We start from the raw sequence: 16756 nt of genomic DNA, 5'->3' as shown, positions 1-16756 counted from the left end.
ATGATTCTTGCGTTAAACGGGTTAATTTTTAGAAAAACATTCTTTGAAGAGCATGTTTTTTACTTCGGAAATAAAAAAATGAACGTTGTGAGAATAATCTTAATATATGATATATATATATATATATATCTCGTATTATTTACCTTATTTCTACCTTATTTTCGTGCGCGGTTAGTATTGCATCAGTCTGCGAGTCATTGAAATTGCGACGTTATGCTATGACTCGGCAATTCTGCGAATTTTCGCAAAGTCAATTTGTATAATGAAAAGCGAAAATAGAAATCCTCTAGATAAAGAAAAATATCCGAATATTCAGTGAACTGATTCCGATATCCATCGAAACTGTTTTGTTACTCTGAATATTTATTATTAAAGGAGTAATGCATCGTGCTTAGATATCTTTTGACAAGGACATTTTTTAATAATCAACTTATATTTAGGGAATGCATCATTTTCCGTCATCAATGTCATATTTATTTAGAGAAGGAATATTGTTGGGAATAAATGTGAGCATCATTTTTGAAAGCTGAACTCAAATAGGAAATTATAATTGTTTCGGTTTCTGATAAATGGGGACAGATGTATGTATAGGGTACTGTAAAAGTAATCGCCTTACTTCCATTATTAATCCATTATTAATCCACTAAAATTGAGATAAAAATGCAAATTCTAAACAACAATTCAAACTTAATTTTTGTCATTAAATTATCAGAAATATTGATAATCGCTTTAAATGCGCAAATGTTTGCTCTCTCAATTTTCTGTTGAACATTACACATTCAATATTCATGAAACAATTTGTTAGTATTTTTCGATTACGTACTTGTGATCTATGAAATCTTAAATCGACGAATTGGTCTTTAAATTATGTACACAGTTTAAACTCTCGATTTCCGGATCGTCGACGAAATTCGCCAACTGAATTATTAATAATTAAATTGTTATTTCTGGTATATATATATACGTTAATTAGGTTAGTCTCGTGATATATACGTTTAAAATATACTTATTATTCTTTCATAGCCTATTAAAAATATGATTCCTTAAAATGAGATGATTTATTTTGCAGCGTTCTGTACATAATATATAACATTAGAATTATAGAGAACCTGAAAGAATGATGCAGAATATTAAGATTCTGGAACATTCTGCATGATTCTACGTGGTTCTTTGTAATTCTTCTTCTTTTTTACTTATTGACTTTTTGGTTCTAAAGAAAATGATAGGACGATACGGCTCCGTAAGATCATATAAGATCCGTAATTCTGTCCGACGCAGACCTCGCGTATCGACTTTGGCAACAATAGCAACAAAGAACATTCTAGAATCTAGAGTTTAGAGTGTTCTTTATTGCCATTGTTGCCAAGTCAATACGCGAGATCTGCGTCAGTTCGCATATCGACCAGTGACGTACGCAATCAGTGAACCAATCAGCGGCATCATCGATGCTCTTCGACCAATCGGATACGAGCATGCGTCATTCTCAGTCATACGTGATTTCGTGGTATAAAAGCAAGGCTCGCGACGCTGGCTGCTTTAATAGTCATTGTGAATTTGAGTAGAGAGGAGTTTATTTCACGACAGTTGTCAAGTCGTCTTGCGTGAAAATTACACGTAGTGAGAAGCTTTCAAACAAAAGGTATGTTCATTATACTTATCGATATATTAATTTTTGGTTTTGAAATTTTTGCCCTTGGTCGAAAAGTCTATTTATTCATGCAAACGAGGCATGAATAGTAATGATGATAATCATAGAATTTGTCCGATAGCCATCGAAATACTATGTTTAATAAGAAATGTCGAAGATTTGCATGAGTCATTTCCAAATGTGTGTTCTATACGCGCACATTATCGATCGTTATTTCGAGCCTATTGGCTCTGTTGCTAGGCGGAATAGATTATTTTGATTGGCGTTTTTTTATTGAATCGGTACATTTCGAAATCTAATCGAAAAGTCGTTTTGTATCTGCATCAGCATGAGAGGCATGTAGGAAATGAGCAAAAAGCTAGAATTAAAGTATCTGTCATTACGTTTTCTCGGAGTAACATGGCGTCATACGCTTGGTAACGAGCAATGACGAGCAACTAAAACCAACCAAAATGGCAGTCCTTGATTTTACTGCGTCATGTAAGCAGCTTTGATCTGCAAACAGTCAGCTTTCTCAGTTTCGTAATTAAAATAATTTTATTCATAAAGGTGAATGCGATTTATTTATTTTTTTAAATCTGTCTACATTTATACTTGTAACTTATCGATGTTCTTCGAAGTGTTCTCATTTTGTAAATAATTAGAATCGATTTATTTAGATATTATGTATATAAATATAAATATATACATATATATATATGATTATAATATAATATATGTATATATGATTATATATACATATATTAGGTGTAGTAAAAAGAAATCCATAATTTTTCCATTCAATTTCATGCAAAAATAATGGATTCTTTTTACTACACCTAATATATGATTAAAAGATAATCGTCCATATAACGTGAAATTTTATTGTAGAGCACCATGCAGATTTTCGTGAAGACATTGACCGGGAAGACCATAACTCTTGAAGTTGAGGCTTCTGACACCATCGAGAACGTAAAAGCAAAGATCCAGGATAAAGAAGGCATCCCACCTGATCAGCAGCGTTTGATATTTGCTGGAAAGCAGCTGGAAGATGGACGTACTTTGTCTGATTACAATATTCAAAAGGAATCCACTCTCCATTTGGTCCTCAGATTGCGTGGTGGAATGCAGATCTTTGTCAAAACCCTGACAGGAAAGACCATTACATTGGAAGTTGAGGCATCAGACACGATCGAAAATGTCAAGGCCAAAATTCAAGACAAAGAAGGAATCCCCCCAGATCAGCAGAGATTGATCTTTGCTGGAAAACAACTTGAAGACGGCCGTACGCTTTCTGATTATAACATTCAGAAAGAATCCACATTGCATCTAGTCCTCCGTCTACGTGGTGGAATGCAGATTTTTGTCAAAACCCTGACAGGAAAGACCATCACGTTGGAAATTGAGGCGTCAGACACTATCGAGAATGTCAAGGCCAAAATTCAATACAAAGAAGGAATCCCCCCGGATCAGCAGAGATTGATCTTCGCCGGAAAACAACTTGAAGATGGTCGCACACTTTCTGACTATAATATTCAGAAGGAATCTACCTTGCATTTGGTATTGAGGCTTCGCGGTGGTATGCAAATTTTTGTTAAAACGCTTACCGGTAAAACAATCACTTTGGAAGTCGAAGCGTCGGACACGATTGAGAATGTCAAAGCCAAAATTCAAGATAAGGAAGGAATTCCTCCGGACCAGCAGAGGTTAATCTTCGCCGGAAAACAACTTGAAGATGGTCGCACACTTTCTGACTATAATATTCAGAAGGAATCTACCTTGCATTTGGTTCTCCGTTTACGTGGTGGTATGCAGATTTTTGTCAAGACATTGACAGGAAAGACCATCACGTTGGAAGTTGAGGCGTCAGATACTATCGAGAATGTCAAAGCCAAAATTCAGGACAAGGAAGGAATCCCACCGGACCAGCAGAGGTTGATCTTCGCCGGGAAACAACTTGAAGACGGTCGTACACTTTCTGACTACAATATTCAAAAGGAATCCACATTGCATTTGGTTTTGAGGCTTCGCGGTGGTATGCAAATTTTTGTCAAAACGCTTACCGGTAAAACAATCACTTTGGAAGTCGAAGCGTCGGATACGATCGAGAATGTCAAAGCCAAAATTCAGGACAAGGAAGGAATCCCACCGGACCAGCAGAGGTTGATCTTCGCCGGGAAACAACTTGAAGACGGTCGTACACTTTCTGACTACAATATTCAGAAGGAATCCACATTGCATTTGGTTTTGAGGCTTCGCGGTGGTATGCAAATTTTTGTCAAAACGCTTACCGGTAAAACAATCACTTTGGAAGTCGAAGCGTCGGATACGATCGAGAATGTCAAAGCCAAAATTCAGGACAAGGAAGGAATCCCACCGGACCAGCAAAGGTTGATCTTCGCCGGGAAACAACTTGAAGACGGTCGTACACTTTCTGACTACAATATTCAGAAGGAATCCACATTGCATTTGGTTTTGAGACTTCGCGGTGGTATGCAAATTTTTGTCAAAACGCTTACCGGTAAAACAATCACTTTGGAAGTCGAAGCGTCGGACACGATCGAGAATGTCAAAGCCAAAATTCAGGACAAGGAAGGAATCCCACCGGACCAGCAAAGGTTGATCTTCGCCGGGAAACAACTTGAAGACGGTCGTACACTTTCTGACTACAATATTCAGAAGGAATCCACATTGCATTTGGTTTTGAGACTTCGCGGTGGTATGCAAATTTTTGTCAAAACGCTTACCGGTAAAACAATCACTTTGGAAGTCGAAGCGTCGGACACGATCGAGAATGTCAAAGCCAAAATTCAAGACAAGGAAGGAATCCCACCGGACCAACAGAGGTTGATCTTCGCCGGGAAACAACTTGAAGACGGTCGTACACTTTCTGACTATAATATTCAGAAAGAATCCACATTGCATTTGGTTTTGAGGCTTCGCGGCGGTATGCAGATTTTTGTCAAAACTCTCACTGGTAAAACTATTACGCTGGAGGTCGAAGCTTCAGACACGATTGAAAACGTGAAGGCGAAAATTCAAGATAAAGAAGGCATTCCTCCCGATCAACAAAGACTAATTTTCGCGGGCAAGCAGCTAGAGGATGGACGGACTTTATCCGACTATAATATTCAGAAAGAATCTACACTTCACCTTGTACTTCGACTTAGAGGCGGAGATGTCTGATTCCATTGTGATCTCTACTAAAGCATTGTATTAAATCATTTAATTATATTATAAATTCTATTACCTAAGTTTTTAATTTTAATAATTCGCACATGCAAATCTTTCGTAGGAAATCTTGACGAATAAAGAAATTAATTTTACATGCTATAATAATGTCTTGTTTTTTATAATCGTCTGATTCTTTATAATAAAACTATCAATAATAAAATATTGATATTGTATTTGTATTATCTAAAATTTTCTTGATTATGTTTGTTATTTGTGTAGATTGAACTTGTTTAATGTATTATTTCTAATAAGAGAATTTTTTATATAAACTTTTGTTCTTTAGTCTTTTTAATGAAAATATATAAACGAATAAATAATTTAACAAAGTAATGATCATTTATACTTATGGCTGTTGAACTTCTATTGTTGAGATTTTTCTTTCCAATGTGAAGAAAATGAAGAAGGCTGAATACTGCGAGAAGTTAAAAAAAAATTATTATATATCTTTCTTTTTATGATAAAAATGTTGCTTGTTTAGAAATAAATATACTTGTCAACAACTTGTAAAAACTATCTGAAAGACATTCGTAATAGCAAATTTTTCATGAAAACTTTCCTTTATCGCTAACTGATGGCGCCACTAGGTCTTCTTTCCGTGAGAATGACTGATCTGCACTGTCTGTGCTTATTGTTAGCAAATTCATGGACTTGAGCTCAATATATCGCTGACATTCGTGTATATTTATACAGTGTATTCAATTATACATGCTATGTTTCTGTAAATAACAATGCAATTTAGAAGACAGAAATAAAATTATAAAAACATACTGAGTTTATATAAAATACTGAGTTTGATATAAATGAAATGAAAAGCGAAAAATTATATTTGTGTATTAATATTACTTTCTTCTGAAGAATTTAAAGTATAGTATTTTTAAATCAAAATTTGTCTGAGATTTTGGAAATAAAAAAATAATTTTATAAAAATAATTTAAACTTGAGTTTTACAAAATGTATAAATAATTAATTGCATCAATATAACGAAAATTTTTATTTTAACAATTGTATTTTTGCAAATAGATTTTTAATAAAAGAAATTTTTGATAGATAAAAAATATTTTTTTTCTTATCTAAAATTAATAATTTCATAAAAAATTGTTTCTACAAGAAAATTAGTAGTTAAATTTTTATAAAAATTTATTTTTATATAATAGAAGAATTTTTATTCTAAAAAATTAGATAGTTTCTCTTAGAAGGTATTCAATATAATATTGTAAAAAAAGTTGTTGAGGAGAATTTTATTAATTCAATTTTTAAAAATACATTTTTATTTAGAATAAATCTGTTTTTGCACATAAAAAGACGCGAATTACTCTTACATAAACCATTCAACAATAATAATATTAAAAAACCTTTATAGAAAAAATTAACAGTTTAATTATAATTTAATTTTTATAAGCATATTTTTATTTATAATAGAAGAAATATTTTAAATAAAAATATAAATGATTTCAATTACACAAAAACTACTTAATAATATCGTGACACAAAAAGCAATTCAATAGAAAAGATGAGAATAAATTTATTTCAGAGAATATTTAATTTGAAAGAAAGTTTGTTATCGGTACAGATCTCATCTTATTTTCATGTACGAAATAAAAGCGATCGTAATTGTTACCGTTGTTGCATTCTACAATTATTTGTGGCGCGCGTATTCGAGTGAGTAATGAATTAAAATTTTCGCGCGCCAGTGAGATGCAAAAGTATTTTTTTCAACGCGGAATTCAATAACCATCCACAGTGAAAAACATGTAATTTTACTGATAACATATTTTTCTACCGCACTCGTCCTTTTCAATCTTTCGAAAAACATAGTTGTACGATAACTATCGTTTACGAAAAATTACATATTGGAAGGCAACTAAAAAAATGTGTTATTTTTATTTGTCCATTTTACACTAATAATTTATTTGTTACTTTCCAAATAATTTTTTTATCGTAGTTATAAAAAAATTCATATAAAATAATTGAAACGATAATAGTAGGAATCTAAGCAGAACAAGCCATTATGATATCAAAATAATGTCTAAAATGATCATTAAAAGTTATTTTTCAATCATTTCCGATTCATTTTAATATCATTTTGACATTATCGTGGCTTATTGTTCTGCTTTGGAAGTAATTTAAATTACAGCGCGTAGAATTAGTGCAAAATGTAATATAAAATAATATATATAATTTATATAACACAATATAATAATTTAGTTAGATTTTAGAATAAGCCTTATTCTAAAACTAATAGAGTCACGTTAATGCTTTTCGGGAATCTAATCTTTTTTTTTTGAAGAAATTAGAATTTTGCCTAATAATATTCTTTCACATTGATGGCGTAATTTCAATTTTTTTAAATCTATGAAGCATCAGAAGCTCTGATGAGGATGACGCTCTTCATGGAATATTACACTCCTCAATTTCCTCTCCTGATAAAACGAATCAAATCCAACAGTCGTTCTATACCGATGATTTCATTTTCGCTTTGACGATCCCGCTTTCGGATGGATACACGCGACACACATCGATCAGTACACGCAAGCATGTGTCACACTCGTGTGTGCGTGTGTATATTTATGTGTACGGCTAATGATGGAAGAAAACGTTATCCACAGGGAGGCGGGCGAGTCCGTGTACCATACCCAGTACGCCTTGTACCTTAGGTAGGGCTGAGAGAACTCGAAGAGAGAATCACGGACTTGCGTTCAGTCTAACTCGGTCCTCGAACTGGTCCCGTGTGCTTGGCGTGCAGCGTAACTGGCGTCAGTCACAGCATCCGCGTGGTACTCGCCGCGTTGCCGCTTCCCTGACGACGCGAGATAAGCTTCCCCCGACGCCGTTGGGCACAACAGTGCAGTACAGATCCGCGTCATTCCGTAAAAGCGAGCTTCGTGCAGAAGACAAAGTCAAAAGTTTTATTCCATCCCTTGGCGATTCCATGAAAGAACTAAATTCTTATCATATTAAAGTATCTTTGTAGGAAAAACGCAGACGTACCAAAAAAAAGATTTATTACACAATACAATTTAAATTAACTTTTTATTAAAATTTTTTATAAAAAAATTAAAATGTTTCACGCTAAATTTTAATCACTTTCCGGCAAACGCAATTCCATGATTCTCTCTTCGACCAACTAATATTACATTAATGTTATAATTTTCCATTTAATGATATAACTAATAAAATGTTATATACAATATGTGTTATATTATATTTATATTGTCGAGTAGGAATTAAATTATATCAGTAATGTAATGTTACTGTTGGTTTGCATTTGTCAACTAATAGTAATATTACAGCAATGTTATAATTTTCCATTCAGTAATATAACTGTTATCTACAATATGCGTTATATTATATTTCTTGTTGAATAAGAATTAAATTATATCAGTAATGTAATATTACTGTTAGTTTCCATTTGCTGAGTTCTTACTTACTTCGCGAAAAATAGACTTCGGAAGTACGCGTTAGCGGACATTCAACTCTCCTTCAACTCTCCTCACCTTCACGATGCTATAAAAAGAAACGCCCAAACTTATATCGTCGAAATAACTACGCACAAAAATCTGTGTATAAAAATTTTTATCTTTGTCCAACGACTTATCTAATGATTCATATGAAATCAGTAGGGAGACAAGGCAGTAATTTAAAGAAAAACAGGAAAAGGGTTGTGAAGGAAACCGGATTTTTTCCTTCCTGCATTAAGTTGGACTGATGAAACAGCGGAAACGTTAAAGTATCGTCGATAGGAGAGTGAAGCGAGCTGGCGTTGTATGAAACAAGAGATCCATCAGTGAAGATGAGTGGCTTGACGGTTTGTTTGATACTCCTCTCGACAGTGCTGGGTAAGTTACGAGATACGTCAGAAATGTCTATTAACTGGTACCCTTAACACCTTGAGTTCTAATCACGCACCTCTTGTGGCACACCTTGAGTTCTAATCACGCACCTCTTGTGAAGATTATTATACTATATCCTGAGAAAGCACAGTCGAGTTTAGAATATCGGAAAAATGTTGATTTCTGGTAAACATCAAGTAACAATATGACATCAATATATTATAATTTCCTAATCACAATATAATTATTATGCACAACATGTGTTTATATTACCTACCTTTATGTTGTTGAGCGGGAAATCATTAATATTATTATAATGTTACTGTAGTTTATGTTTACCATGTTAAACGTATCAAAAATATAATCATTATTAAATCATTATTAAATTATTATTATTATTTGATGAAGATCGATTTCTTAAATTTTACATATTTGAAAAGAAACTTGTGTCCGCAAAGGAAAGTAAATTTTTTCAACCGTTTCAAAGAAAAGAAGTACATTCTTCATTTTCAAATGAAGTACAAATTGTATTAGTAATAACTGAGAAACTCTTCGCACTTTATTCACTGAATGTTCAAGGAAACTCGGGATATTGAAGAAGACTTTATCTCACGTTTGCATAAAATTAAATTTTCACGATTGCCGTTCGACGTTATTTGATTGTTATCAATTACAGTCGATCAGCATAACGGAAGCGAAATGGAGAGCCCAAAATTCCAATTAAACCCCACTTGCAGAATCGCCAAAATGAACAAATACAAGTATATAACAGGCGTATGCCTGTATATTTGACGCAGAATGATTTTGTATCAAAAATAAAATGAATAAAAAAACAAATAACTATTTACGTAACTATTGAGTTTGCAGTGGAAAAAATAGCGAATTCGATTTATAGAATAATAATAAAATTTATATTTTAACACACACATATTTCTCTTTCTTTCTCTTTTGATTGAAAATGTTCGTGAAAATATAAATTTAAAAAAATATATGTACAAAAGTATTAATAAATTTAATGATGTGAATTTTATTGCACTTTGTCCGCGAATATATAAAATACATTCTATGTCGAAGCCTTTTATCGACGAAGGACCCATACAGAAATTAAACTCCAGAAATAGGAACAAAAACGTTCCATGAATCGTTAAATACGCTTCTGCGTCGTGTTCAACTCGCATTCATAAATTTGCTGTTCTTTTTCTTGCTGCATATTGTCTGACTGTAACATACAGCGTCGACCTTACCATCGCCGATTCTCGTACGCGAAGCATCGAATATAAACCACACGAGTCCGCGATGTCCTACAACACCGGCCTTCGTCCATTAATTCTTCGCTCAGTTCGATGTCCGTTAGAATAAAAGCACCGATTTTTTTTTTCGTCTTTAATTTTTAATGAAGTCACGAATTCGGGTCATTTCTAAAGTAAAATCAACTTGAAGCTAAAATGTAATATTTTGTCATCTCGCAGCTTTGACGTTTAATTATCGAAAATCGCCGCATTCCTCTTGTGGTAGCTTTAAAATTGCCAGGGGGAATCGACTCCGAACTCATTGAGGAGTTGACAGACTTTTTGTCTCCGCTTTATTGTCGAGCGTCGAGAGGACAGCAAAGATGCAGCGGCGGGCTCTTTGAGTATGACGGCGTTTTTGCGATCGCCTTCGTAAACGCAGCTGCAAGCCAGAAGTCGCGAGGTCCACGGAGGACATAATCCGATTTCTTTCGACGTCGAGATATCGTCGTCTCGAAACGGTCCTTTCCTCGCGTCCCCGTCTCTCTCTCTCTCTCTTTCTCTCTCTCTTTCTCTCTCTCTCTCTCTCTCTCGTCTTCTCTCGATGCACCGTCGCATCGCGTCGCATCTCGCCCGCATCTCGCGCTTGTGTGCTTTCTTTTGTGTTTTCTCGCCGTTCTGGTAGTTCGACCCGGTCTAAATATAGAGACGTTGCAAGGGTCTGCCCCGCTGACGGGTCAGAAGTAACTTGTCGCTATTAGCGGACGAGGGTCGAGAGCGAACGCGGGCGTCTCGTAGGAGAGAGATCGCGAGAGACAGAGAGAAAAACGAACTTAACTTCGAACGTGAGTCTCAGCTCTGGATGGAATTGAGACACGGAGAGGATTTATTAAATTTTCCCGCGCGGCTTTTCCGGGACTTCCCCTCCGCGCCGCGCCCATTCGCGAGTGGGCACGCACCGAAATGGAATCCGTTATTTCGGAGAATGGTCGAGATAGGTCGCGAACTTTTCAAGAAAAATAAGAGAACGGGGAGCGAACTTAATCTTCCGTCATTTCATCGAAGCGAGAACAATTGGTACCTTGGCGTTGCAGTTAGAGAGAAAATTAGCTTTTAATTCGTCAAAGAACCGGTTATTACTGCGCAATATTCTATATATCGTCGCTTTTCCGCGTTCTTTGTCATTTACGGTACTGCCAATTATTCCGCCATTCTTCCCTCAATTACGACGTAATTTTCTGTCGATATCTTGGAAACCGATACGTTTCTTCTGCAAGAGTCTTTCTATTAATCTTTCATTAATTTGAAAATGATAGTGCAGACAATTAGAGTAAAAATGTTCGTTTATACGCGAAAGATCTTTGGCGTTTTCCCGCAGCATCATCCCGCATGTCGCCCGTCGTCGTTTCACCCTCGGAATCACCATCGGCATTTCTGTCATTTCAACTGGGTTCGCTTTCTCACGGTACATTGGTTCCTTCCATGGACCGGCTGCTCCAGGCGGACTCCATTCCCCAAATTCCGCTTCGCTGTTTCCTACTGTCATAGTAGTTTCTCTCCTATCCGACATCGACTGCACGAGCGGTGGGCTTGCAAGTTCAAAGCACTGTTCGCAATCCTTAAGGCTAGAAGACTTTTGTCTCGAAAAACTAACGCGTCGATTTCCTTAAGCGTCTCTTTACTCGCGATTATCGAGGTCGAGGAAATCGGAAGTAGAAGAAAATCCTCTCGCAACACGCAGAAGAAATCAGGGTTGAAAACGTTATATTTTATAAAAGTAACATGTTATTATTATATCATTATTTTTTAAAAAGAGTAACTCGTTACTAATTTTAAAAACTAACGCATTATTATTATCATTACTTTTCGTTACTTTTTTGTGATATTAAAGTAAGATATTAGATTTAAAAATTACATTATTTAATGATCAATATTAATTATAAACATCAATATTGAAATTTAAAATTCTGAGCTAGTCTTATAACAATTTTCTTAGTATTAAGCTTATATCTAATAAATTCTTCGATAATTTTTTATATAACATTTTTATATATGATTATATGTAGGAAATTCAATTGTAATTTATAAACGCAGATTTAATTCAAAATTTCATGTACACTATAGATTTTCAATATTTTATTATAAAACATTGAATATTTCCAGCCAATTACAAAATAATGCGATTTTATTGAATAATTACAAAGTGAATAAGAGATTAAAGTAACTGCTATAAAAATGTAACGACGTTACCGTTACTGTTACAGACAGAAAAAAGTAATGATCGTTATCGAAAAAAAGTAACGAAAATAATAACGCGTTACTTCCCAACTCTGAAAGAAACTGATAACTCTGTAAGAGTTTACCGAATGCTCACGAAACGAGCAAGAATGGAAGCGAAGGTCTTATTTAAAAATTCGACGCTTTTTGCTATAGTTTCATTTTTAAAGTGTATCTTTTTATTGAATCTCTTCTATGATAAAAATGGCAATAAAACATTAAGATAATAACGATGATTTTCCCATTAAACTCTCTTAGAAACTTGGAAGATATACAAGTTTTATGACTATGTTATTCAATTATGGAAAGAAGTTGGAAAATAATTATCGCAAAAGTATCCGATAAAAGGGAACGTATCAATAATTTAAGATCCAATCGATTTATAATAATCGCGAGAAAATCGCCAACGAGATAACTTCGCGACGACTTACTTTCACTCTCTCTTTCGCCTATTCCTTATTGAAGTCGGCATGATTATCGGTGATCATTTTCACGATTCCTATGTTATTACGTACTTGACGTGGACGCCGTCCATTAACCTGTTATTTTTCATCCAGAATCGAATTACCAATCTCTGGAACGATACGCAGAATCCAAAATGCTTGTAGAGCGATCAAATAGATAAAGCATGCCCCGCAGTTAACAGGAGAACCGGACAGCACGGGCCGTGTAATTTGCGCATACCCGGATACCCGCAAATTGACCTAGCTAGGATTTTTATTTGAATTTGCCTCAATCCTGGCCCATTTTTGCACACAATTCCGCGTCCATTACGTATGCTAATGAGTTTTGTAACTCGGCTGAGCACGCGTACGCGCGCGGGTGCACGCCCTGTTTGCTTTAGCGAAAACGTACGGACGATAAATCACGCTGGAACTGGCGGGTAATTGCACGCGTGTCCGCGGTACGTCGGTAAGTATCTCTCTCGAAATCCGATCTCCCGTTTTGTCTACGATTAGATCTGACCTGGCGACGACGCGGTCGGTGCGATCATCAGCGGTATAAATTCTTCAGAACGTTATTGCGAGGAGAGTAGAAATGTCTCGTCAGCTAGAAATAAATTTGTATCTATACTATTTTTTTTTTAATTTCCCATTAATCTTTTATATATATTTTTGTTTGTATCTGAAAAGATTAAACTTTATTTAGGAACAACGCATTGAGATAGATACATGTTGTATTATATTTTGATGATTTTTGAATTATATGAGAAAAAAATGTTCTATCCTCTTGAAAAGTCATCTTCATTCCCGTGAAAATCGCAAAAAATTGTAAAAAATACAAAAAAATGGAAAATGCGCGTGGAACATGCTTTGAAAATTGATGAAGAATTTTTTTCATTTTATACTAAATAAGGTTTTTTTATTTTATTTATTGTAAAACGTTATGAAGTTTTAATCAGCGTGTAACCACACTGGAAAAGGAATAATTATAAAAAGTTATTTTTAAATACAGAGGTAGCAATGACATACTAATTAACAATTTTCGCTTTTGGCTCAAGATTTCCAATTGCGTCTGATTTTATTTGAATTTCTTGTTTGTGTACTTGCTAATTAAATTTGCATTTCTGATCGGTGCATGATTTTATGACTTCGCAATTGAACAAACCAATGCGGTAATGCATGTATGTGCAAGTACATGCTCGAATACTGTGAGGTGCATTTCCATATGCATGCACCAACAACCCGGATGGATGCACGCACTTTCGGTATCCCGACGTACACACGTATTTCATTTTCACTGAAGCCCTTTTACATTGTTGCCCGAACACAAATACCGAACACGAAAACGCTTTAGGCCACTATTGTTCGCGAAGAGAGAGAGTCGCCAATTTATATCAGAAATTCGAACTACCCGCGCGGCCACCGGATGATAATAACCCGAACACCTTACGTTATTTATGACCGTACATGAAACGGTATTAATTAATTTCCGTATCCCGACGACATTCGCTAAAATTTATCGGTATAGTAAAATTCGCATTTCGTCGTCCATATTTCGCAGAAAAGTTGTACGATTTTCTGAGGATTCGCGTTTGTGATCCGTCGTGCGCAATAAAACGTTTTTAACAATACTGACAGAGTATATTTATTGCTGTCAACAATAGTTTGTAGTTCGATAAAGTTTTATGCGAATACGCGTATCTAGCGATTTTTTTGCACGTAACAATATTTCATTTGTTATTTATTTTTTGACATTTTCCGTATTTACGTGGAATTCGATAATTAAATCATGGCAATGTATTTTGATCCTTCATTTCCTGCTTCCCGTTAAAATCTATTTAAAATTTTAACAAGTATAAAAAAGGCGTTGTCATGGTTACAAATGTATAAAAAAGTCATAACATCATTATAAAGTAACGTCGATAATAGAAATTATATTTCACAGTTCGCGTGCATCGTAGCGTGTCGAAAATTGAAATTAACCGTGGAATTACGTCGACTCGATGTTACAATCACAGACGGATTTTTTTTAAATCGCCAATCACTCCGGGCGATTATTAATCAGAACTCCAGTCCAGATCCGATCCGGTTTTCACATCGTGGACTTACTTTAGCGCTTATTTTCATTTACCATCTCTTATCGTGGTGTTCCGTGAACACTATGTGTAACGAGAAACCCGAGCCAGCTTCCTCTTACCGTAACCGACTATCGTCTCGTGTGTTTCCTCAGAGCCTTACTATAACTTAATAGTGACTTAGTTTAGTACAGAATTATCAGATGTGGCAGGATATAAGTAACGGATCTCTTCGAATACGTAACGGAAATCTCGAACTGATAGTAATCGAAACTTTTAAACTCTTGAAAGTCTTCCGATATTTTGAAAATATGTTTCTTTTTTTATAACTTTGCATTATTATATTAATTTATTTTCATATTTAATCGACACGAATAACAATTTTTTTATTTTCAAGTATATTGAACGTTTTAGATTGTCTTAAATTTCCGTAATTATGTAGGAGACGGTTTTATAAAGAAATCTCTTCGAGAGATAATCAAATCTCAAACTGATATGGTAATTGAAACTTTCAAAGTCTCGAAAGTCTTCAAAATTTCGAAAATATAATCTCTCCTTTTATAACTTTACGTTATATTAATTTTTTTATTTAACCAATACGAATAATAATTTCATTTTCAAGTCTCGAAAGTCTTCAAGATTTTGAAAATATATCTATTCTTTCATAATTTTATGTTACTATTATAATTTTTTATTCAATACGACCGAATTTTATTTCAAATATTTTAGATATGCAAACACTTCTCCAAGAAAAGATTTTCTTGGTACTTGAGACTCTCAAGAATTTCAAAACTTCCCAGCTTCTCAATAATATTTCAAGCAATTCGCGTCTTTACGATCAAATTGTTTGAAAACTTGAGGAATAGGATTCGAACGCCATCGCTAACACAGATCTCTTCAATCGTCTGTACTCTGTAATCACCGCGATGCGTAGTTTGTTTCTCTTTTATATTTCCTCCATCGTAATCTGAATGATCCCAGATGATGAGAACGTTGTTTATTGCTTTTCGCAGCGGTGGATAATTTCAAGAATAATCGACGTCTTCACGCAGCGCGTGTCGGAAGGCGGTTATTATAATATACTGCGAACTGGATGAAATATATAAATTGATCGAACGATTATCGAGGAGTTCAGATTACAGGATCCGGGAACGGTCTGTCGGAATGTTTAAATTGCTCATACGAAGACGTGACTTCGCGACACGAGGCAAACGAGACTGCTTTTGCGGTTGTTAATATCCGTTATAATAAATGAACTTGATATGCAAGTCGGTTGCCTATTGAATCGAGATCGTCATGTACTGCTCTCGCATTCGTCGTGATGAACGACGCAAGTCAAGCAACCTTATGCGGCTTCGATAAGTAATTCGATAGAACTGTGTCAGTGCCTGCCTCGCAACAGGGAAAACTTCGTGCCGTCTTAAAAGCAGTTTCTGGCGCGGAAGAGTAGACGTCGTCGTCGTTTCAAGAAAAAGTCTCTTTTCGTATGATATACGCGAAACTGTATCGTTCTCTTCCTCATCTCCCTCCCCATCCCGAGCGAGATCCATCTCGCGACTGACGGTCGTCGTGAAGATCGGACATACTGATAGGAACTTCTCCGTACCAGAGAAAAATTACACAGTTTCTTTCCACCCACTCTTCTTTTTTTATACATAAAAGAATAAAATCTGAATTTTAATATTTAAGAAATTGTGAACCTTACACACAAAAATACATAATGTACGCAAATAATAATAATAATTATTATTTCTTACGAATATTTAAAGAGTCAGCAATTTATCATAAAGTTTATCATAAGCACCGTACTTGTTCAAAAAATATTCTGAATCTTAGTAAGTTTAATACTTCAGAGATTATTACATGAAAACAAATTCGATTTGCTTGTTATATAAAGTTGCTTTGTCGATCAATTTTATAACATTCTTCATAGGAAATAAATAGAAAGTGAATTTTGAATACATATTAATGAGGTTTTTTATTTATAATAAAAGTGTATTTTAAGATTATTATTAAGAAAATATTCTTTGTTAAAAAAAAA

At 34.7% G+C, this 16756-nt stretch overlaps 2 protein-coding genes across 2 annotated transcripts in view; both read left to right on the top strand.

The window, feature by feature from the left end:
* The first annotated feature begins 1529 nt into the window (after positions 1-1529).
* LOC108684601 (polyubiquitin-A) lies at positions 1530-5191 on the top strand. The gene is made up of 2 exons (XM_018189006.1): positions 1530-1639; positions 2519-5191. Exon 2 carries the CDS (start codon positions 2525-2527, stop codon positions 4811-4813), a length of 2289 nt encoding a protein of 762 aa, XP_018044495.1. The 5' UTR covers positions 1530-1639; positions 2519-2524; the 3' UTR covers positions 4814-5191.
* Positions 5192-8633: 3442 nt separating this feature from the next.
* Positions 8634-16756, top strand: part of LOC108684571 (fibrillin-2) — a 45858-nt gene continuing 37735 nt past the window's right edge. The window contains exon 1 of the mRNA XM_018188960.1: positions 8634-8697. Within this exon, the coding sequence (XP_018044449.1) occupies positions 8652-8697 (46 nt within the window). The 5' untranslated portion in view covers positions 8634-8651. The remainder of the gene's footprint in view (positions 8698-16756) is intronic.

Source organism: Atta colombica, unplaced genomic scaffold (genome assembly GCF_001594045.1).
Source record: "Atta colombica isolate Treedump-2 unplaced genomic scaffold, Acol1.0 scaffold136, whole genome shotgun sequence".
Lineage (NCBI taxonomy): Eukaryota > Metazoa > Arthropoda > Insecta > Hymenoptera > Formicidae > Atta > Atta colombica.
Note: the sequence above shows the minus strand (reverse complement) of the source record. Positions and strands in the feature narration are given on the sequence as shown.